At 40.4% G+C, this 24,663-nt stretch overlaps 1 protein-coding gene across 1 annotated transcript in view; it reads right to left on the reverse strand.

The window, feature by feature from the left end:
* Positions 1-24,663, reverse strand: part of KIAA0930 (KIAA0930 ortholog) — a 2,167,533-nt gene that overhangs the window by 1,157,088 nt on the left and 985,782 nt on the right. Inside the window, exon 4 of the mRNA XM_044087231.1 lies at positions 20,320-20,397. Within this exon, the coding sequence (XP_043943166.1) occupies positions 20,320-20,397 (78 nt within the window). The remainder of the gene's footprint in view (positions 1-20,319; positions 20,398-24,663) is intronic.

A 24,663-nucleotide genomic window follows, 5' to 3' on the forward strand; every position in this document is an offset into this window, starting at 1 on the left:
GCTGAGAGAAACAGCCTGAATAAGCAAGTCATCTAGATAGGGGAATATCTGTATCCCTCAATGCCTGCAAAAAGCAATGACAGGAGTGAGGCATTTGGTGAATACCCTTGGGGCAGTAGAAAGGACAAAGGACAAAGCAGAGAACTGAAAATAAGAGGAAGAACAGAGAGAAGTAAAAAAATTCCTGAACAGAAGGTGAATGGGGATATAAAGATAGGCATCCTTGAGACTGAGAGAGACCAATAAGGTCTGAAGAAGAAGGAGAGGAAACAGGGTTTGTATAGACAGCATCATGAAAAAAGGGACCTTGAAAAACATGTTAAGTAGAGAAAGGTCCAGAATTGGTCTCCAAGTCCCTTCCTTTAGGAGAACAAAAAACATCCTGGAGTAAAACCCCCTTTACACTTGGGTGTGTAGAACAGGTAGAATGGTGCCAAGATCCAAAAGGGACTGCATAACCTCTAGGGCAGCCAGTCTGGAGGAGTTTGTGGAGGGCCTGAAAAGGATGGAAGGGATTTCCATACTATGTAATACCCCTAATAAATGAGAGAGCCCCCAAGAGGCTGAAGTGATTTACTCACAATTTGAAAGAGATAAGAGAAAGGGGGGGAGACAAGGGGGCCTGGCTGAGGGGAAGTGGAGGCAAAATGTCAGAGATAGGCTTCTCCTGAAAGGAAGGTTTCTGAGAGGTAGAAGTCTGAGTGGACTTAGCAGGAGGAATATGCCTAGACCACATCCAACCTTAGGGAGTCTGAAAAGTCTGCCTATGGACAAAGATGGATTTAGAAGGGTAATTTCTTTGAATTTTAGGTACAGGGAGACAGAAATATGCTCAAGTGCCTGTTTGGCCTTACCATTATCCTGGAAGGACTTGAAAAGATTTTTATTAACCAGGAGAGCATCCAAAGGTTTGGATTTAATATCATTAGGCAAAGTCTGAAGACGAAGCCAAGAATAATGCCTTATAACTGAACCAAAGGCAGCAACCCTGAAAGAGGCATCAGCTGCATCATAACTGCATTTTATGGGGTGAGAATCAACCTGGGAAGTGGACCCAAGCAGGGACAGAACTGAAACTTTCTCTTCAGAAAAAGGACAATTAGACACAACCTTAGCTACCCAAGAAAAGAGAGCTAAGACGTAACCTGGTCATGTGTGTTTGGTAATTTAATAGCTCAAAATGACAAGCTGGCAGCAGTATACACTTTTTATCCAGTCTTTACAAAGCTCTACTTTCCTTATCTGAATGAAAGAGCTTAGGGGAGGGCAAAAGTTTAGAAGGCTTACCAGGCAAGACTGAAACCAAAGAAGGACACAAACAAAAACTTGAAGTCCTCGGCACCTTGTATAACCTGTCAGGTTTCTTATGGGCTGGGGGCTGAGAGTCAGGAGCTACAGAGGCAGCATCAGAAGAGTTCTAATGAGCTGCCAAAGCAGAGGAACACAAGTAAACAACAAAACAGAAAAATAGAGAACACCAATGGGGAACTTATCTGAAAACCTGGTAAACAGCATAGCAGAAGGGCATGCAGACCAACATTCAATAATGGCATTCAGGCTGGCAGCAAAGAAATTCTGAGCATTTGAATCCGTATATCACCTTTATGCCCTACATCCTATGTGGAGATCATACGTGTGATATATGGCACTTATAAAAATCTAACGGCTTTGGTATACATTACACATTGGGCTATTCTTAGCTGGAGATCCCACCTGTGATGAAAATTTCAGCAGTGATATTGAAGGACATATTTATTGTCATGTTCAGGGAGACTGATGTAGCTTACCATGTCCTGTGTGAGGGTGGAGATGGTCTGGTCTAGGATTCAACCCTGCGGATCTCCACTTGCCACTCCCTCACACCACTGCTCCTTGACCTCTAACCACTTTACCACCTTGTAAAATGTCCTCTTCTTTTTCACAAAAAGCCTGTAGTGGAGCATTGTGTTAAAGGCATTATGGGCAAAATTGAAAAAAATATACATTTATCTTATACAGGTGTTGCACAGAACACAAACCACCCTGGACTGCACTATGCAATCATCATTAGTTTTTATTTTGTTGAACCCTTAAATGACTTGGTGAGTGTAGGCATACTGATATGATTTTATTTTTTTAGCTAAATCTTTGTTTTCCCAGAGTGCACTCTGTGTCCCCAGAAGATAATATTATAATAATGTACCCTCTCCTGCAGATCTGCTTTCCGTTTTCTTTGAACAGCAGAAATTACAACTGCTGCTTACTTTCATAATCTCATATTACAGCATCATTAACTATATTCCACTGACTCCCTCCGGTTTGCATTCTTCTTTTTTATCATCTGCAGAATGTACTGAAATGAAATTGCTTTTGAAGCAGTAAGACTCTGTATGCTTCAGGTCCTCATGCAGGCACAGAGCGCAGTATCTCTTTACAGTAAATACACATCACCAGACACTCGGCGGACTTATGGTCCCAGTAGAAGGGAAAGATGTCAGGGATTCACACCTTGCTATAAGGATTCCTTGTGCCAAAAATCTTAAAGGTGATGGCTATACGATACAACAGCTAGACAGACAAATTTCTGAATTGTTGGAGATTTAGTCCCCAACTGTCCACCCTCACCCACTTGCACTATCCAGACAGTTGTGAACTGCACCCCCCAAAGACTAGAGCAGCTAGCCCTGCAAAAGCTTACAGATTTGATTTTTAACTCAGTATAGCTGTAAACTGCATTCCCCCAAAGACTATAGAGCAGTAAATATAACAGTGTTCCTTGTTACTGTAGTAGTGAGTGTATCTGCCTGTCACATGGAAGACTGGGGTTAAATATCATTTTTTTTTTTTTTTTTTTTGCAAATGGTTCCATGGTGTAATGAATAGCACTCTGGACTCTGAATCCAGTGATCTGAGTTTAAAGCTCAATGGAACCTGACTTCTAGGGGTTCAGGATTGCTATAATAGTTAAGGTATATACCTCACAGACACACGGCCCAGGGTTTGATTCTAACCTTTGAAAGGGAAATTGGCTACGCTTAAAATGTTCCACAAAGGCAGCTAGTCTAGCAGTTACCTAAGAACCTATGAACAAGCCAGTTCTGGAAAAGCTTACAGATTTGACTTTAACTCAGTATAATCGTGAACTCTACCCCTTTCCACAAGACTTCAGCAGAGTAAATACAACAGCCAGCCCTGCAAAAGCTTACAGATTTGACTTTTAACTCAGGGTAAAAGGAATTTAGTTGTTCCTTGTCATCTTAGTCAAGCTTTGTTCAAAATGGCACTAAGCTTAAGGTCTCTTCTCTGCTCGGCCAGTGTTTAGTGGTCTGCTTTTTGGCTGTTTTCATAAGCTACAATCAAAAATACCCTCCACTACCCCACTGCACCATATTTATTCTCCTTCTCTTCCCTCAGTAATTGGGCTGTCCAACCTTTTGGCTCAGGGGCCACTCACCATACTTGGCAAGGTTTAGGGGGCCATAATACCTTGTCCAACATGGATCTTTCCATTTAAAACAGCCTGTTGCAGGACATACTGAGGGCCAGATAAAATTATATGATGGCCTACATTATGGCCCTAGGGTAGCCTGTTGGACACTCTAGGTCTACACCCTACTCTAGCTGGCAGCCTGCAGTTTCTTAATTGCTCTTTCCAGCTACTGCATTTGTGAATATCCCCTTTTGCTTGTACAGGCAGTTCAGTGTTGGTTTGCTTTTTCCTTTTTTCGTGCCCTGAAGATTCACTGACAACTTCTCTATCTACTACACATTTGTCTTTTTACCTTTACTGTTTCTATTCTACTATTTTAATGCATTTACACTAGCAAGCACCCTTATTTATTTATGTGCAAATTCTAGGAGTGACACATTCCATTAATTGTTTTCAGCACTGTGCTTACCTTAAGGGGCTGGAACCCACTACACTCGGGCTCACTGTGCACCTCTTCTCTCCCCACAATTCCCATCAACCTCCACTACAGCTACATTTATACTTCCTGAAGTCCACCCACTCCATACCTTTGACCAATCCATACACATCACAGCACCCTATTTGCTCTTCATTCTTACAAATGGAAGTATTACATCACACCTCCATTTTTGATCCTTCCCTCCTCATTCTACTTTTCTATCCCCAACCTCATTTTTAAACAGTGCTACCTTAATTCATTCTATTGAGCACACCTTATAAAATTCTTCAAACCTACTTTTTCTTTAACAGCTACATTAAGCTGCCCCTTCACTTAACTCTCTCTACTTCAACTATATATTGCTGCTCAAGCCACATTTTACCATACTTCACTGTTACCCAACCACAATGTCACCACCAGAACATTACACCATAATTCTACATTATCCCCCCTCTATAGCATCCAGCCTACACTCTTATCACATCCCATACTTTCTTTAATTACAAATACACCAAGGAAAAACCCATACTACACAGAGATAATTTAAAGTGAAACATAAATATAAAAAAAATTTCACTACACACACTTTTCATCTAAACGTTCTCTTGATAATGATATACATCCTGATCCTGGACCCTCTCTTCACACTTGCAACATTACCACCTCAGCTACCCCTAGTACTCCTCTTCCACTCAACCAAGGTCATAGTCTACTTTTGATGAATTTAAATCTGAGGAGCATCTATAATAAACTTACATGCCAGCATAGCCTCATACACCCCTGACATACTAACAACCTGGCTAAAACCAGGTACTAAAGACCAGGGCATTCTTTCACAGGCTGCAGAATCATTAGAAATGACATACAACATAACAAAGCTGGTGGCATGGCTATCATACACAAAAACAACCTAGAAATCCCTTCTTGCCCCTTCATCTACCCCAACTTTGCTAATGCAGAATTCTCTCGCCCCTGCAAATCAGCAAACACAACAGCATATGCATCACTGCCACCTATAGCCTTCCTAGAAACAACATCCCATTGTTAGAAAAAATCCTGCATCAGATCTCTCATAATATCAACAAGGAAACCATCATTTTGGGTAATGTTAATATAGACTACCTACATATCAACTCTGACTCACCCACTCTCTCCATCAATCTGTTTGGTTTTACCCAAATTATCACTCCTGCGACTCGAACAGACAGATGCAGTAATAGGAAGTCTACATTAGACTGGATCTTCACCACCATCACTAAGAAAAATAACATTGCTGGCTGCCAACCTAACACCATCAGTGACCATCTACCAACCTTTGCTGTGAGAGAACTTAATTGTGCACATAAACATGTACTCTATAATAATGTGCAGACATTCTCTTCCTTCACTAATGACACCTTCATTAGCTATGCTACCTCATCAAATACAACTGGGCTATTTATAAATACTTGCCTGTAAATGATGACATAAGTCACTTTAACAACACATTCCTTAGCATAGTAAACAAACTAGGTCTCATCAGATCCAAATAAATCAAATTCAACCCTGTCCCATGGCTCACAAGAGAAACCAATCAACTCATGCTAAACAGATAAACCTCAGAAAGCAAGGTCTACTGACAAAACACCACAAAAATGTCAACATTTTAGACAGTTTAGTTTAGTAGACTCTTATAACAGAAGCCACTGTTAAAAAGGGGATAATTAGAAGAGCACATAAAATATTGCATGATAACTATAAGAATCAATTAGTGGAGGTTAGAAAGGATTGGGAAGAGAAATTAGAAAAGCAATTCACAAAGAAACAATGGGGGGATATATGTATATCTCCCAAATATGCAACACACTCTAGAAGATTTAGGATCTTTGCTTGGAAGTGTTTACAAAGGTATTTTTATACCCCAAGTAGACTTCAAATAAATTTTCCTCAGTTAAATACATGTTGGCGATGTGACTGGGAAAAAAAGCGGTAATTGGGAACATATTTTTTGGGAGTGTAATGAGTTGGTAGACTTTAAAAATAATGGGTGAGCAAATTTGTATAGTTAAAGAAATGATTTTTGAGCTACGATACAGCATTGGAATTGCCTTGACAGATTATGGCCTTGCTCAGTCTAATTTTGGTGGCTGCCAAAAAAGCAATTACTAGACAATGGAAATCAAAGTCTAAATCAACTGCACTAGAAACAGTGAATATAGTAACAGAAATAAAACAACTGTAAATGGGATCTTCAGGAAAGGGTTGGAACAAATTACACAGAAAAAATGGGAATTGTGGGAACAATGCAAGCAGAATAATGTTTTGAAGGAGGAATAAGGTTTAAAACAAGGCAGGATTTGAATGAGCTATGTAATATTTAACTAACGATGACTAGATAAATTATAAGTGATGTATAATGCTTCCAATTAAAAATATGTCAAAATGGTTTGTTTTCATTTATACAAATATAAGACTGCCTATGTCATAAGTGATAATTTAGTAAAGATGTTGCTTGTTTAAAAAAAAACATTTTAGACAGCTTAGGAACTAAAACTCAGATCATACAAAACTAAATAATTTTCCAAGCCCCAAGACAACCACCAAAAGAACCTTAAGCTTTACTGGAACACAATAAAGAGACTACTACACCCAGGCCAAACTGTCACTCCTTCATCAACTACCAACAACTCCGATGTACAGCTAACCAATTCAATAGATGTCATACAGTCTTGTCCTCTTCCTACTTAACAACAAATGTCTCTCACCCTCCAGCCTGACTTTCCCAAAAAGTACTAATCACCAGGAAAATCTTTTCTCCCTTCCAACCAGTATCTAACTCTTCTATCAAAAACACCTCCTAAAACATACCTCCCAACCATACCGATTTACTCAGTTTTTCCCCCAAGTGGCACCTCTTCAATTCCGATTTTTGTCTTTATGTTTTTCCCATTTTCGAATTTCGGCCCCTTCGGAGCTGACATCATCACTTGCGCGATGATGTCAGCTCCATCAGGGCTATCAGCCAGTCAGAATTGAGCTTCCGGCTGCAAATGTGAGCGAACGGGCTTTTTACATCACTCAGTAACAGCTGGGAAAGCTTATAGCAGTTGTTTTGTTTGTTTAACTTGGAAATCAGCTTTTACAGCACTCAGTAACAGCTGGGAAAGTGTACAGCACTCATTTTGTTTGTTCAGCTTGGAGGGACTTAACAGCCGTTTGCGTTTATCAGCAGATTTGGGACTTGATAACAGCCCATTTCTTGCATTTATCAGCAAGTTTGGGACTTAATAACGACCCCTTTCTTGCATTTGGGAATTGTGTGTGTGTGTGTGTGTGTGTGTGTGTGTGTGTGTGTGTGTGTGTGTGTGAAATTAATGAAACTGGAGTACATATTCATTTTAGTACTATTACCTACATGTGGCTATGTGTAGCACATGCTGTTAGTGAGTGTAGCTATTACTCTGAGTGACGGACAGCAAGAGGAGTGTATGTAGGGAGGGTGTTGGATGGGTTTGTTAGTGCATATCTTTCAGAGCACTGTTGATTCATTTTCCATCAGTTAATTATTCTGCCTTAGTGGTTTAAGCACAGTAGTAGTAGTAGTGTAGCAGTTGTTCTTTCAGAGTTTTTTCATTTGTTTAACTTTGGAAACTAAAATAATGTAAGAATGGTTTGTTTGCTGTAAGAAAACTGTTGTGCTCTCACCCACATGTATGCACACTGCACTTTAATAGTGTACCGCCTTTTTTTTGAAAATGAGCATGTGACATTCTGTTTTTCTCTCTCTCTCTCTCTCTCTCTGTCACACACACACACACACACACACACACACACACACACACACACACACACACATGGAAGCTCACACTACACTTCGCAGTGCATTATTTAGTCATTTGCTTGGGATGTTTCATTTGCATGCTAGTATATTAACTTATTTAATTTCTTGCTGATCAAAGAGTTCTTATTAATCTGTTGCTGCTGCTTGAATATGTCACTGTGCCAGCAGTTGAGTTGTAGATACTTAATAAATGCTCGTCCGATACTTGACTGCACTTCACTTGTTATATTACCAGAGGACAAAACATTTAGCCATTTTTATTTGGACAGAGTTGCTAAGGAAGACATAGCTTTCAACTTTCAGTCTGCAAAATGTGGAACTCTTATGTCACACAATGTGGAACACTTACTAATGACTTAACTAGGAAGCTCACAGCATGATTGTTAACTATTTCCTTGTATTTTTGGTGAGGTAGTATGAGACATTATTCAGTATTTATCACAGATATTTGTTAAAACAATTCTTAACAAAGAATGCGTGCCAAATCCTGTCAATGTGGAAGAGTGGGAAACATGATATTTTTTTGCCAAAAAATGAGGAATGTTCCTCCTAGAAAGGTACAGTTGAGAGATAGGCTGAAAGTATGTGTGTGTGTGTGTGTGTGTGTGTGTGTGTGTGTGTGTGTGTGTGTGTGTGTGTGTGTGTGTGTGTGTGTGTGTGTGTGTGTGTGTGTGTGTGTGTATATTATATTGTATTATACCATGACCCTCCCCATTAATATTCCAAAACGTGCACGCTGATTGGTCAGCGTGCACGCTGTAAATCAACTTATACTAATGGTAAAAGGTCCGGTCGCCCGGACTTTTTCTATTAGTATAAGTCTTTTTTAAAACACTGTCTCGCTATGTTAAAGGAGTTTAACATAGCGAGACAGGTTAAAAAAAAGCAACAGAGATCTCCTTTAACATAGCGAGGCAGTGTGTAAAAAGCAACGGAGATCTTGCTTTCTCCGTTACTTTTTTTTTTAAACCTGTCTCGCTATGTTAAATGGGTTTAACATAGCGAGACAGCTTTAAAATAAGCAACGGAGATTCTCTGTTGCTTTTTTTAAAGCTGTCTCGCTATGTTGAACCCATTTAGCATAGCGAAATAGTAAAAAGCAACGGAGATCTTGCTTTCTCCATTGCTTTTGCCCACAGCTCTGATGTACTGTGTAGGGATACACATACGCAGTACATGAGAACTGCCGCAGAATACCAGACAGCTGCGGAAGGGCAGCAAGGAGGCATTATACAATGCCATTATTTAAGAAAAGTAATTTTTTTTTTTCTTAAATAATGTCATTGTATAATAGCAATAACCCACTTCTGGGTGTGGGTAATGCTGGATTTACCCACGGTTGGCTTTGTTTGGCCACTCGGGCTTCACCCTCGTGACTAAACCACGCCAACCAGGCGTGGGTTATTGCTATATTATTAAATTTTAGTTTTTATTGTTAGTGTTGTTAGGAAGTAAATGACTAACAACTTGCTTAGGTGCCAGCTTAATTGTTTTTAAAGACCAGTAAGACAGAATAGCACTGAGATACTTTGATAAAAATTGTAAATGTGAAAGTTTGTTTGGTATGTTGGTAATAATAATCTCTTACTGAAAACCTTTTGTTAGTGGGATTCATTCTGGTCCCCTCTTTGACCATTTGAGAAAGATTAAACTGATCCATAAGGGAAATAAAATTGTTTGAGTGCAGAGTTCTAATTGACTTTAATGTTACTACATATAACAACTTTATTGTTTTTTAGTACATGACTAGATATTTTGAAGTGTATCCACCAGAATATGAACTATGGTTGGATGAGGTATATCAACAGTGGCAACATTCAGTTTTTTTTGTCCACCTAATAAATAAATAATTGTTCAGGTGGGTTCACTTTTAACAATTAGAGAAGGATATGGGACATGCTCCGTTTTTACTTGAGTTAAAATACCACCACATTTTCTTCTTCCATCATCAAAGAAGTACATGTAATTAGAGGAGATTAATAGCAATATCCAGGAAACCTCTAGAAACCAAGACTCATCTATCACAATTTTTTTTTTTTTGGGGGGGGGGGGGTTCTTCAAGTGCTGTCCATTTGTTATATGCACTACTAATATTTAGACTATCCACAGAAAGAAATATATGATTTATAGAACCCGTTTAACATCAGCTTGGGGGACTCGGGTAAGGCAGGGGTGTGTGTGTGTGAAAATGCCCCCTTTATAATACACCTGGTGGCTAGAGGTACTCAGGCTCAAACCCTGTACCCTGGGTATAGGATAAAAAGACCCTAATGTCCCTAGCCACCACCTGTGAATGTTTTGTTCTGTTCCCCATAAACTCTGTGGTTTTAGGATGTTTGTGACAATTTACTGAAGGTTGAATTTATTTATTAATGACAGGCATTTGAATTTCAGACTTCATATTTTTCAGAAAATAAATGGTAGCAAAACACTTTTATTCTAGGAATTTTCTAAGTGTTTAAGATCAGTATTTGAAAATTGTACCTAATTTGGGGCAAGTTTTAGTCTTCCTATCTTTTGGGAAACAAGCTGCTGATTTGGCATAGTGGTATGTTGTTCTGACTGTGGTGCACAGTCATGTGTTCAAGACTTGGCAGTGAAATGCATGGTGGTAACACAGCATTTTATTCTAGCAACTTTACAAAATTATACGCAATTTTTAAAATGTGTCCCTTGTTTTTGGCCTTTTTGCCCCCCCTAAAAAAAGTAAATTGAAAATGAGTGCAAGAAGCTGTGCAAGATGCCTATGCCTTATACTACTGTCATTCTATTTTTATATGTATATTGTGTGTGTGCGTAAGTAGACTTTTATGATGGAAATGTTCTGAATTGGGCAGTTTTGTCATTACTGTTTCATGCATTTTGTTTCATTGCCTACTGAAAAAAATGTTCAAATAATAAATTTAAAATATGCTCTGTCTAACAAGTGTGCTGTATTATACAAGGAATATAATTTACTAAAGGAAGGAAGGTGTATCAAAGATCACATGTATGTTTCTTGTTTTGTGTGCAAGGGGCCAGTGATTTGAAAACAACCCAAAGGTAATCTCCATCCACCACTGGCCAGATGCATTTTATATGAATGTGATGTAGGTTTTAATGCTATTTTAATGAATGTGAGTTTCAAGGGCAGAGAAGTTTTAATGCCAAGTCTATTTTCATTGCGAGTCAGTACTGCTTTGTTTAACAGATGTCTATTGGTGTTTGTGCATTGTGCTGTAAAGTGTAAAAATAAAATACAAATCATTGTAGAAGTAAAGCAGTATGCACACATTAGTGTTTATGGTAAATGGGGCAAAATAGCCAGGTAATGGGACATTGGAATGGCTGCAGGGAGACTCTGGTGCCACATTTTGGTTGTCTATTCTTCAGTTTGCAGAAAGGTTGGCATCCCACAATTCCACTGGAGTGGGCGGGGTTACATAATTATGTATGCAAATTTTATGTTAAACAGCATACAGATTTGTACCTATTTTTCATGGGCCTTGTCCGATTTTTGATGTTCCAAGGTTGAGAGGTATGTCCTAAAACTCAAAAATTCTGCCCCAGCTGTAGACAAACTGCCTCCAAAATATCTTAAAAAAATCACTCCAGATGTTTTTGTGTACCCTGTAGTTACACTCATAAACTGATCAATTATAGAAAGCTACATCCTCTCTATCTGAAAAAAAAATCATACCTCTATATAAAGGGGGTACATTTACTGACCTTTCCAATTACTGACCTATAGCCATTCTACTTCCACTCTTGAAAATGCATTAATTCCCGACTCCTATCTCATCTTGACAATAATAACCTCCTCTGCAATACTCAATATAGTTTCTAACCTCACCACAGCACAACTACTGCTGTTCAGTTTTACCGAAATCACAAACATTACTAGAAACACCAGCAACCTAGTATCTGCCCTCTTCTTAGACACATCAAAACCATTTGACACAGTTTCAGATCAACAGCTGCTCTATCAACTGCCCTCCCTGGAACTCTCTCATTTATCTCTTAGCTGGCTGCAGAGCAATCTCACAAACAGACTCCAGGCTGTAAAATAATAATGAGATCTCTCCCCTTTTCTGCCTGTCTGTTGACATACCTCAGAGATGTATTCTAGTCCTTTTACTACTCAATATATTCACTAATAATCTTCACAAAACTACCAAAGAAGGCATACAGTAGAATATACAGATCATGCCACTATCATATGCTCTACGCCAAGTCTACCACTACTCCACAAGATGACCCAGGACTCCTTTTCCTCTTTCTTTCTTCACCCCCGATCTACTGCTCCTCCAACTAACATGTATCCTTAGTCCTCTCCTATTATCCCTCCTTAACCACCTCATCTCCTTACCTACATACTGTTATTTTATCCTTTCCCCTATCAGAACTTTTTACTTATATTTTTCTTGATTACTTCTGTTTATACCCTACTACCTTCTCCTCTATTTCCTGTTCCTGCTCTAGTAACATCCAACCTCATCTATGTTTAGTATACATACTGAACCTGTGTGCATTATCACTGCTCTTGTATTTCCACTTATTACATGTTAGCATGTCTTTGACAACTTCTGAAGTATTTGAGAAATATATTTACTATTTATGTCTCATTATTACCTACAAAGTGATGCTTAAATAAATATATAAATTGATAAATAAAGCATGTACTATGAGAGTTCATACTAATCTTAAGTGTTGTGCAATATGGACATTAAATAAGACCTAAAAACTAAACAAGTTGTGAATCAGCTAATCATTACTAAAATGTGGCAATATAGAAATTTTATTTGTTCAGATGCAAATACACTCTGAGATAATGACAAGTTTCACTTGTGGAAAAGGTTTATTTAGGATGCACTCCAGAATAAAGAAACATTTCACTTATGGTACAGTATGGGATGAGGAAGCATTTCATTTATGGTACCATCTGGGGTGAGGAAACATTTAATTGGATCCAGTATCTGTCTACTTGGGATGACATGGTTGACAGACCACGATGCTTTGCCACAGATGGCCTGCACCTGTCACCCCTGGGATTCCGGATACTGGTTAAGACTCTTGCTGTCCCTATAGTGCCTTTTTTAGGCAAGGTTCAAATAACAAATTCACCACCATAACAGGAACGGGCAAGCAAAAACTGAGGGTAATGCTACTCAATGCTAGAAGTCTAAATCTCAAAATGCACTCATTCGAGGCACTCCTTAAAATGGAGAACATTGATATCTGTACAGTGACTGAGACCTGGTTCAAGGCTCCAGAAAGCACCCCTGCACTACCAGGCTATAAATCATACCACACTTTTCGGCCATGTAACCTGGACTAAAACACCAAAATCGGAGGTGTGTCCATATTCATTAAGGATATCCACACCTCCAGGCTAGTTGCTCAGTATAATGCATCCGAGGTTATCCAAGTGCAACTAACTCTGGGCAAAACTGCAATCCAAATTGTAGCTTGCTACAGATCCCCCACCATGCCCCAAGATTCCCACTCCTCTTTTCTTGATGTACTGGAAAATATTAGGGTTCAACCAAACACCCTAATAATAGGCGACTTCAACTACCCCACCATTAACTGGGAAAACTACTCGTGCACCAACTCCTTAGCTCAACCCTTTCTGGAATTCATAAACTCCAATGCCATGGATCAACTTATCCAAACCCCCACCAGGGGCAACAATATCCTAGACCTAGTCAATACCAACATGAGTGACCGGTGTTCCACACCTAAAGTCAACTCCTCGTTGGTCCGATCCAACCATAAGCTAATCACCCTTGATATCCACACCCCGCCCCCATTAAGGAAACCACAGTAAAACATTTTTCCAAAGCCAACTTCATGCTTCTTAAGACAGAAGTGGTGAACTTCATGACACCCATGTAGATGGACAATAAAGTTACAACTGCTGAATCCTACACAAATGCACTCTATAAGCACTTACACAAGTGTATGGATCGTGCTATCCCAAACAGAACCAAGATGCTATCCTCCAAAAAAAGGAAGCCAATCTGGTGGTCCCCTGCCATAAACAAACTGTACAACAGAAGGAAGAAACTGTTGCAAAAGAGAGTAAAATCCCATGAGTGGAGGATCTCCCTGGTCAGCCTCAGTAAGAAGCTGAGATCCCTTATAAGATCCTCCCAAGCTAGCTACGAAAACAAAATCATCACTAATTCCAAGGACAACCACAAAGCATTCTATAGCTATGTCAAGAATCTTGATGGCAACACCCAGATCTGCTATGAGTTACAGCACAAAGGCAAGAAAATTACAGAACCAACTGATATTGCCAACATCCTGGCAGATAGGTTCAGTGATAATTTTACCCCCGCTCATCCCCTAAAGGGCCCATATCTATACAGGAAGAATGCAGAGTCCCTGTAAAAACACAGCATCCATGGGACTGGACAACATCCCAGGCTGCATTTTACATGAACTTCAGAACAAACTGGCTCCCCACTTAAGCACCATGTTCAATAATAGCCTCGCATCAGGCTTTGTGCCCACTGAATGGTGCACAGCAACAGTTATCTCACTCCACAAAGGGGGAGCCACCACTGATCCCAGGAACTATCGACCTATTAGCCTGACGAGCCTGGTCTGCAAGGCCATGGAACGTATCATCATGGAACTCCTAAACAAAGACATTGGTAACCTCCAAACTCTGGATCCCACCCAGTTCGGGTTTGTGAAAGGCAGATCATGCCTCCTGAACCTGATCGACTTCTTTGAGGCAGTCACCAAAGCCGTAGATGAGGGTAAAGTGGTTCACACAGCCTATCTTGACCTTGCCAAGGCTTTCGACACCATCCCCCATTCTGGAATTATAGCTAAACTCACTAAACTAGGTATAAATCCCTATGTCACAAGATGGGTTGCCAACTGGCTCACTGACAAAACCTACACTGTAAAAGTCACAGACTCCAAATCTGACCTCAAAGCAGTGACAAGTGGAGTACCACAGGGTTCCATCCTGGGACCTCTCCTGTTTGTTATCTACTTCTCTGAAGTACAGGCTAACACAGAAGGCCTCTGGCTAACGAAGTTTGCAGATGACTGCAAACTAGGAGCCATAGTCAAGTCCCCAAATGATGTGAACATCCTACAGAAGGGCCTCACTGAGACAGATGTGTGGTGTCAGAGCCATGGTCTCAAGCTCAATGCCAAAAAGTGCAGTGTTATCCCCTTTGGTAAAAACTCTGTACCCATGAACTACCACAAAGGCAGCAATCTACTTAACACCGAATGCGTGATAAGAGACCTTGGGACCCAGGTGGACAGTAGTCTCTCCTTTGATAGTCACATTGCCACAGTAGTCAGGAAGTCCTTCTACATGGCACACCTCATCATAAAAGGGTTCTCATCCAGGAAAAAAGAGGTCATTGTTCCCCTCTACTCGACACTCATTAGACCCATTATAGAGTACAACACCCCTTTTGGAATGTATCTCACAAGACATCTACAGCAGCTGGAAAGGCCACAGAAGTACCTCACAAAGAGAATTACTGGCCTCAAACAAATGCCCTACACTGACCGCCTCAAAAAACTCCAGCTTTACTCCGTAGCATATCGCCTACTCCGAGGTGATCTCTGCCTAACATATAAAGCTATGTCAAACCCAGAGCTGTTGGACATGCTACACCTAAAGAAATACCAATCCCTCTGAGCTACACGGTCTAGGGACCTAAACCTTGTCACCACAATAAACAGGGCATGCTGGGGGGATAGATTCCTGTCCCAGAGACTTCCCATACTCTGGAACAGGCTACCCATCTATGTCAAGCAAAGGTCTTCATTAGCACTCTTCAAGAAAAATCTTGATGAGTGGATGGGAAATAGGAAATACACCCCAGGGATCACTTCTGTCTCTGCTCGGCAGTGGCACAGGAAAATAACTTTCTTGGGTGACGTAAGCCAGGGAACCTTGTTGGCTAGGCTTACGTAGGCCCTTGGGCCGATAGCCTAGTACCTACCTATGAACACTCTGAAGTTATGAAACATTTAATTTATGGTAAATTCTGGGTGTTTTTCCCTCCTGCTTGTTTTACTTAACACCTAACTTTAATAAGTTATCAGGCCCCACCACTGTTCATTCAGTTAATACTATTTTAGATTCTGTACATTCATCTCTTCCATCTGCAGATTAAGTATGTCATAATATCCTTGGCAAACCTATTTACACATTCATTTCACAGACTGCTTCCAAAACAGTCATTACTACTCAGCCAGTCGGCCAAGTTCCCCTTGTATACCCTACCCCCAATTCACACCTACCCCTCCAACAACTCCATCTCAACATCCACACACCCTGTTCCATTATATCTGCCTAGCATCACACATCACAGTGTAAACCCAATTAGCGTTTTAAAAGCACATTCAATTGTGCTACTATCTCCCCTTCCTTACCTGCCCCTTCACTAGCTAGAATCTACCCCAATAGTCTCTAATGTATTCCAATCTACCTAAAATCACTGAGACACTCCACTCAGTATCTTTCAAACATCTCTCCTACTATAATCTTTATGAATACACTCATCTTGCACTCCCATATAATCATGCATAAAGAAACAGGTCCACATAGTCCCAGGCAGCACAAAGTTAGAAGACAAATTCTGGATAAATAATTTCACTACAAACTCAAGCAAATCCAAACAAATTGTTTATTCTTAAAAAAAGGTTGAAAGATTTCATCCCTTCTACTCGGGACTTCTTTTATGCTGCCTGGGACTATGTGGACCTGTTTCTTTGTTTACTGGTATTTTCTGGTCACACCAGTATACACACCTATAATGGAGAATCATGCATATATTACAAGAACCTACTCAACTCCCCAAGGACTTTTTTTTTTAGAACAACCACATGGTCTTACAACATCTGCTGCTCAATACTACAGGTCCTCTAAAGTCTAAACTTACCTCATTCTTAAACAACTCTCCTTTAAACATAAAATCTGCATCCACCGTACTTAGCCAAATAATGCTACTAAGATTCTCTACACTCACTCTTATGACACATTTCTGTACTAAACTTTACTCCACACTCTCATCTCCATCAACATCAACCACAGCAAACACACCAATCCAATTTCAGGTAGCCTATTTAGAATTTTTTTATATTCACACACACACACACACACATATATATATATATATATATATACTTATACACCAAAAGTATACCTCCATATCTAGTTACATACACAAAATAGAGAATTAGACAAGTATATCACTTGACAACTTTAAAATTGTGTGGTTATACATCCAAATCCTGGCCCTAAATCTCTAAGCTCTACCACCCCTCAAACAACTTTCACTACCCACATGCACTATGCTCGAAACAGCACCAGTCCTGGTGTAAAGATATTGAGTATTAACCTCAAAAGCTTTTGCAGTAAAGATTCACAGCTTTCATTTACTGACAGCTCAACAATCCACTGACTTCCTTGCTATCACTGAAACATGGCTACAACTCCACATTAAAAATGGGAAAATCCTCCCACAAAGTTATTATACATACATACACACACATTCTATTTTATATGTGTGTATCTATATATTTGTATATATATATATATATATATATATATATATATCACACACATACACATTATATATATATACATACATACATATAAAATAGAAAGCATCAATAAAAAATGGGCTGTATCAGTTCTCTACAACAATACTGAGCCAATACTTGAAGAAATTAAAACGGATAGCCCCCTAGGTTCTGACGTCCCCCATCCCTGGTTCCTCTTCCACTGCAAAGATTTGATAATATCTCCACTAAAACATACTTACAACCTATGACTAACAAAACATCATGTCTGGCATACAGAAAATGCAATAATTAACCCACTATCCAAACAGTCAAGTCCCACAAAAGCCTCTTGCTACTGCCCAATATCCATACTTCTAAAACTTCTTGAGAAGCTCATCTATAATCAACTTACTAATTACATCAGCAAATACAGCCTTCTTACTCAAACAGTAATTCTTCAGGGCATGTTGTAGCACAATGACAGCACATTGGTCCCTAACAGATGAAGTTCTTATGGGAATGAATAAGGGCCAAATCACAGGTGCTATTTTTACAGACTTTATCAAAGCATTCAACCTGGCTGTCCACTCCATTCTGTTAAACTGCCTTCTTGAAATAGGTGTCAGTCCAGATACTAACTTCTTTTCTACCCATAATTTCATTCTTAAGGTGCTAAAGTCTTTCTCACCCCCCCCCCCTCACTGCACTCAGGAAAGGTGTCCGACAAGGCTCCATTCATCTCACTACTATTACAACTACTCATACTCCTTTATGCAGATGACATGGTTCTTCACTGCTCAAAGCAATCTCGACATATCTTACAAAGAAATTTTTAAACATACTTCCTCTCATTAATTCGGTGGATTAAGAACAACAAATTCTTTCCCAGTTCTTCCAAAACTAGTACCATGCTCTTTGGTACAAGGAACTTTTAAACAACTAATTTCTTCATATTGTGGACCATAGCAACATACCTATGCCTTCAAATATCCAGGCATCTGGTCAGACCCATCTCTGAACACAGACAGTACAAAGAAAGCAATCAATGCATTACTATGTGGGGCTAACAAAATTTCCCCCTTCCTCTCCAAACCTATCAGAGCAGTGCGAGAAAAAGTCCTCTCTCGACTGAAATACAGCCTTCCCTAATAGCTACACCCTGAAAAAAGAACTCTAGAAACACCCAAACTATTGAAAACAGAATCTGTAGATTCATCACTCTATCCCCAAAGTAAGACCACCACTGCAAAGCATTACAGAAAGTAAATTAGCTCTCTGTCAAAGAATGCATTGACCTCCTTTCAGGCTGTCCACTACACAAACATCTATATGGTCACACTTTCCCATCACTGACATTCAAACTCATATGACCTCACTTACCTACAGCCTCAGGAATCACAACATCTCTACTTCCTCCCTGCAAGCTCCCAACATCAAACTTTACAGTACAGAATTTTTTTTTTTTATTAACGTATTATCTTCTGTTTACCAGGAAAGTCTAACTGGGCAGAAGTCCCATTTTCAGCAGAGACCCAGGGAGAAAAGCTTCACATAATACATTTTTATAGTGAACAGAAAAAAATTAAACATTTCAGGTAATTACTTTGTGGGTAATAATCAGACGTAAACAGTAAAGACATTTCCCATACAGATTAGATGCTATATTGTCATTCATAAATCAAATATGGTACTCATTGGAGACACAAGGCTAATGATAATGCAAATATAGCTTCAGTACATGTATATCGACATAAATGACACTGGATGTCACTGGAGCAGGAACAGAAAACAGAGGAGGAGGTATGAGGGTATAAGCATAAAAGCATACATGGAAAATGTTCTGATAGTGGACAGGTTGAGATAACAGATAACTAAAGAGATGAGGAGGGTAAGAAGGGACTATTAGGACAGGATTAAGGATATAGGTTAGTTGGAGAAGCAGCAGTTGGGGGAGGGTAAAAAGTGACAGAGAGGAAAGAGACATCACGGCTTCTCAATTATCACCTCCAAAATCTGTGAATCTCCTCTCTCCTATCTCAGCAAAGAATCCTCCTCACTTTTCTAATCTCAGCTTAAAGTACATCTCAAAGAAGCAGGCAAATGTCAATGCCTCATCACTGGCAACACTGCATAATCTCTGTCCCAGCTTCTAGCCCTATTAATTCTATAAATTTAATGTCTATCCACCCACTTTCCCACCGATCAACAGTCCAGAGCTATGCTCTTATATATGCTGTATGTAGCAATTTTGTTATAACTCCTTTTTTGTACGACTTTGTTATCCCTACGTTTTGTATGTAACCATTTTCAATATTGTTTTATTTAAGTCTCTGTTTTCTTGCTGTGTATCTCAGGCTGACAAAAAATTGGTCAGTTGTGATCAGTGCTATACCCTGGGTACCAAATTTAATAAAATAAAACAAATACAAAATAAAAATAAAGCATTACAATTTTCCCCAATGGCACTCCATCATACCCACATGCCAAAATACAGAATTTCTCACTTCCTACCTTAAATAAACAACAAAATTATCTGCATTATTGCACTGTACATTCCCCCAGAATTTATCATCATCTCAGCTGAAGATTTCCTGTCTTTGGTCTCTGTAAACATATCACACAAAACCTTTACACTAGGAGACTTCAATATTGACTGGAGCTCCATTACTTCAGCATCCCTTTCTACTTCCAAGAATCTGTATGGTTTCCACAAATCCATCCTAACTCTAAAAAAGAATGAGCAGATCAAATAACAAAGAAAATGTATCAGAGAGGCTATTCGTAACTCAACCATCTAGCTTCACTGAGGCAGTCACCCTTCCAGATTCCCTAAGACACCATCTTCCAGCCTTTGCAACCCATGTTTGGCAATGGATGCTGGTCTGCAGTAGGGCTGACCATGGAGGGTATGAAGTGGTCAAGGACCTGCTCTCTTATCCTGGGGGCAGGGCAAGGGGAAAAGCCAATGCCTGTGTGACTGCAGATGGAGATCAGGAGCCTTGCAGGACACCCTACCTCTACACTGCTGGGCTGGCAAAGGCTGTGATATTTTCTTGGGAAAAATTTGCTAACACTTACCTGTGACTTTTTTCGATGGATGTGAATGTCTCCTCCATCTGAGCGGGTACAGACAGCACAGGTCACCACGTAATCCAACTAAAATGGAAGAAGGAAAGCAGAAATGCATTACTGCATGCAACCCAAAAAATGTATGACATGGTGCTACTTCCTCTTCAGGAAAGCAGCAATGAAGTTTTTCAATAGATACTTTATTTCAAAGACTATACCATCTCTCAAATATTTTCCTCCACTGGAGATCTGGAAAATTACCTTCTTATTTTGATTCGCTGAAATATCTTTTTGACAAAAATCAGGTTATGAAGTTGCAGTACAAACTATTGTTCATATTTCTAGAATAAGTATTACTGCAGAAGTACAAATTGCATAACTGTGCTTGCCCAAATTCATCTTCACTGTGGTATCATCCATTACATTCAAAGTAGCAAACCGAATTTAATTCAAAATAAACCAGTTAATGTAAATTATTGTATTGTTTTGCAAACAGCTTAAAATACCTCATTATACATTCAAGCTACAAACAAACTTTCAGCACTGGTTTTGTTTATCAGGCCAGGCAAATATGCCTGTATTGCTTGGTTTATGAGATATTTACAGAACTGTGAACACAGTATTACATTTGCATATTTATGCATATAAACATCACTTATTATTTGAGGTTTTCTAGAAAGGATAAGTATCATTAGGAGATATGCTTCAAGATGTAAGCCAATATCTTTCAACAGCCTGCATGCGACATAGTTCTACAGCTATTAATGTGAGTATGAAAAAGCCGATACCTGGAGACAGCATTAGGTCGATGCTAAAGAAACAGATAGGCATCTTGAACTTGTGTTACTGGTACTCTGTGTCAATATCTGTCCAGTACCTAAATGGTATGACTCAGGAAAAAGGCACCGTAATCTGTTGATGCTTACAAGGGCCGGCCTTAGCTGAAACGGCGCCCTAGGCGAAGTACTGCTCTGGTGCCCCTTAAGCCCCACCCATACCGAACTCAAGGAACACCCCTATTTGAGCCACGCCCACAGATTCCCACAAAACCCACTCCAGTTCTTTCAATGTTTAAATGCATGAAAAAACAGTCATACTGCAACATACACCTTGTAGTGTAGTTGACTGCAATTGAAGGCCGAATTCTCCTTAATAAACCTGCTTGATCTGTTGCTACTGTACAAGACTGAGATTGTGACAGCCTCAGGGTACAAAAAATGCAAGTGGATTTAGACACAAGATTCTTGCCTGAACACCAGAATGTCTGTAAACAACTTGAAATCAGGGCTAAATAGAAGACTGTCACAGCTGGATTGATGGCCAACTATTTTCCTTCATGCAGATACAACATTCTCATGATATACACTCACATAGAAGCTACATGCCTTGCACTTGATAGATCCTATAAACAAGCTCTTCAAGTATAATGCAAAGTTTGAGTTTCTGGTCCTGCAATGAATAAACAAAGGCCAGCTCTTGATTATGGCAATTCAGGCGTGCTACCAATGAAGTGATTCACATGATTATAGGCTACTGGCAAGGAGGTCCTAAAGCCTAGCCAAGAATTTCACCCATTTGCCAAACAATACACAATGCTGTAACTGCTGGTGTCAACGACCCGAGACGTACCTCCTTGGACTACATGAAAAGGGACATCGAGGAGCTCTCTGATTATGTAGCCCAGGCAGGTATGACCCTGACCTTGAGCAGTATCCTACCTTCACCTAGAATGATGCCACAATACAGTGATAAGATGATCAGCTTTAATAATTGACTTAAATTCTGGTGTCATTCAAAGGGGATCCAATGTCTGTCTGCCTGGGATGACATGCTGGACAAGCCACGCTGCTTCGCAAGGGACGGCTTGCACCTGTCACTCCTGGGCTTCCGGATATTGGCAAAGGCTCTTGCCACCCCCATAGTGCCTTTTTTAGGCAAGGCTCAAATTCTAAATCTACCACCCTAGGACACCAAAAAGGAAAAAAACTAAGGGTAATGCTGCTCAATGCCAGAAGTCTCAATCTCAAGATGCACGCACTCGAGGCCCTTCTCAATATGGAGAACATTGATGTCTGTGCTGTGACAGAAACCTGGTTCAAGGCTCCTGAGAGCACCCCAGCACTAACAGGTTTTACCTCATATAATGCGTTCCGGCCCCAAAATCCGGACAACACCAAGAAAGGAGGGGGGGTGTCCATATTCATAAAGGACACCCACACCTCAAGGTTGGTGGCAACGCCCGATGCATCGGAGACCATCCAGGTGCAATTAACCATAGGCAAGACTGCTCTGCAATTTGTAGCATGTTACAGGCCACCCTCTCAAACTCAGGAACCTCACATGGCCTTCCTGAAAACATTGGAGGGGATAAATGTATCTCCAAACACCATCATACTAGGTGACTTCAACTACCCTAATATAGACTGGGAACACTACTCAAGCCCGAACACTCTAACCCAAAGATTCCTGGAGTTCATAAACTCAAATGCCATGGAACAACTAGTCACCATCCCCACAAGAGGAGAAAACATACTTGATCTCATCATCACGAACATGGGATCAAAATGTTCAACACCGAAGTATACCTCTCACTGGTGAGATCAGATCATAAACTAATCTCGCTGGAGGTCCTCATCCCGCCCACCTGAAACAAAAAGACCACAGTGAAAAACTTCTCAAAAGCCGATTTCACACTTCTAAAAACTAGTGTGGTCTCCTTTAAGGCCCCTGAGCCAGTGGTAAACATTACTCAAACCGCTGAATCACTTACAAATGCCTTCTACCAGCACCTACAGGACTGCATGGATCAGGCAATCCCAAACAAAACTAAGACTCTCTGTATCAAAGGCAAGCATCCAGTCTGGTGGACCCCAGCCATAAACAAGCTCTACAACAAAAGGAGGAAGCTACTACAAGATAGAGCAAAATCCTTGAAAGGTAAGACACCTTTGATCATTATAAGTAAAAAACTAAGAGCTCTCATAAAATCATCCAAGGCAAATTTTGAGAGAAAAATCGCCAAGGACTCTAAAGACAATCATAAGGCCTTCTTTAGCTATGTTAGAAACCTAGGAGGAAACTCCCAGATATGCTCAGAATTAGTTCAAAATGATGTGAAAATTACTGAACCTACACACATTGCCAACATACTGGCTGACAGGTTCAGTGCAAACTTCTCCCCTCCCCAAAGGAGAGATATCTATTCCAGAGGATTGTAGCCCCCAAACATCTCCAACGCCCAGGTGAGAACTGCCCTCACTAAGGCAAAAACACAGCATCCATGGGACGGATGGTGTCCCGCTTGTGTGCTTCATGAACTCAACGAGGAATTAAACCCACAGTTAGGACAGCTGTTTAATCTTAGCCTCACCTCAGGATACGTACCCAAGGAGTGGCGACGGCGACTGTGGTCCCACTTCATAAGGGCGGTGCCTCCACAGACCCTGGAAATTACCGCCCCATTAGCTTGACAAGCCTTATCTGCAAAGCCATGGAGAGGATCATAATGGAACTCATAAATAAAGACATAGGGAACTTGCAGACTTTGGATCCAACCCAGTTTGGCTTTGTCAAAGGCAGATCCTGCCTCTTAAACTTGGTTGACTTTTTCGAGACAGTCACCAAGGCCATTGATGAGGAAAGGCAGTCCATACAGCCTACCTCGACCTGGCAAAGGCCTTGACACAATACCCCACTCAGGTATCATCAAAAACTCATCAGCTTGAATGTAAACCCATACATCACAAGATGGGTTGCAAACTGGCTAAGTGACAGAACCCACAGGGTCAAAGTTGCTGGAGCCATGTCAGACTCAAAGCCTGTCACAAGTGGTGTCCCACAGGGCTCAGTCCTGGGTCCACTCTTGTTCGGCATCTACTTTTCTGAAGTACAAGCAAACACAGGAGGGTTATGGCTGACAAAGTTTGCAGATGACTGCAAACTGGGCGCCATAGTCGAAAACACATCTGACACAGATATCCTCCAGAAGGGCCTCACAGAAACGGATAACTGGTGCCAGAGCCATGGCCTGAAGTTAAACGCCAAAAATGCATAGTCATACCCTTCAGGAAAAACAAGGTTACCCCTAGCTACCATATAGGTGGCAATCCACTGAGCACAGAAAAAGTCATCAGGGATCTGGGGACCCCAGGTTGACAGTAGCCTTTCGTTTGACACTCATGTTGCTAAAGTAGTTAGGAAAACCTTCTATATCGCCCACCTGATCATGAAGGGATTCACATCTAGATCAAGGGAGGTCATCGTCCCCTGTACTCATCACTCATTAGACCTATGATTGAGTACAATGCCCGTTCGAATGTATCTGACCAGACACCTGCTGCAGCTTGAAAGGCC

The sequence above is a fragment of the Protopterus annectens genome, chromosome 11.part0, assembly GCF_019279795.1.
Source record: "Protopterus annectens isolate FY-2018-M chromosome 11.part0, PAN1.0, whole genome shotgun sequence".
Classification (NCBI taxonomy): Eukaryota; Metazoa; Chordata; order Ceratodontiformes; family Protopteridae; genus Protopterus; species Protopterus annectens.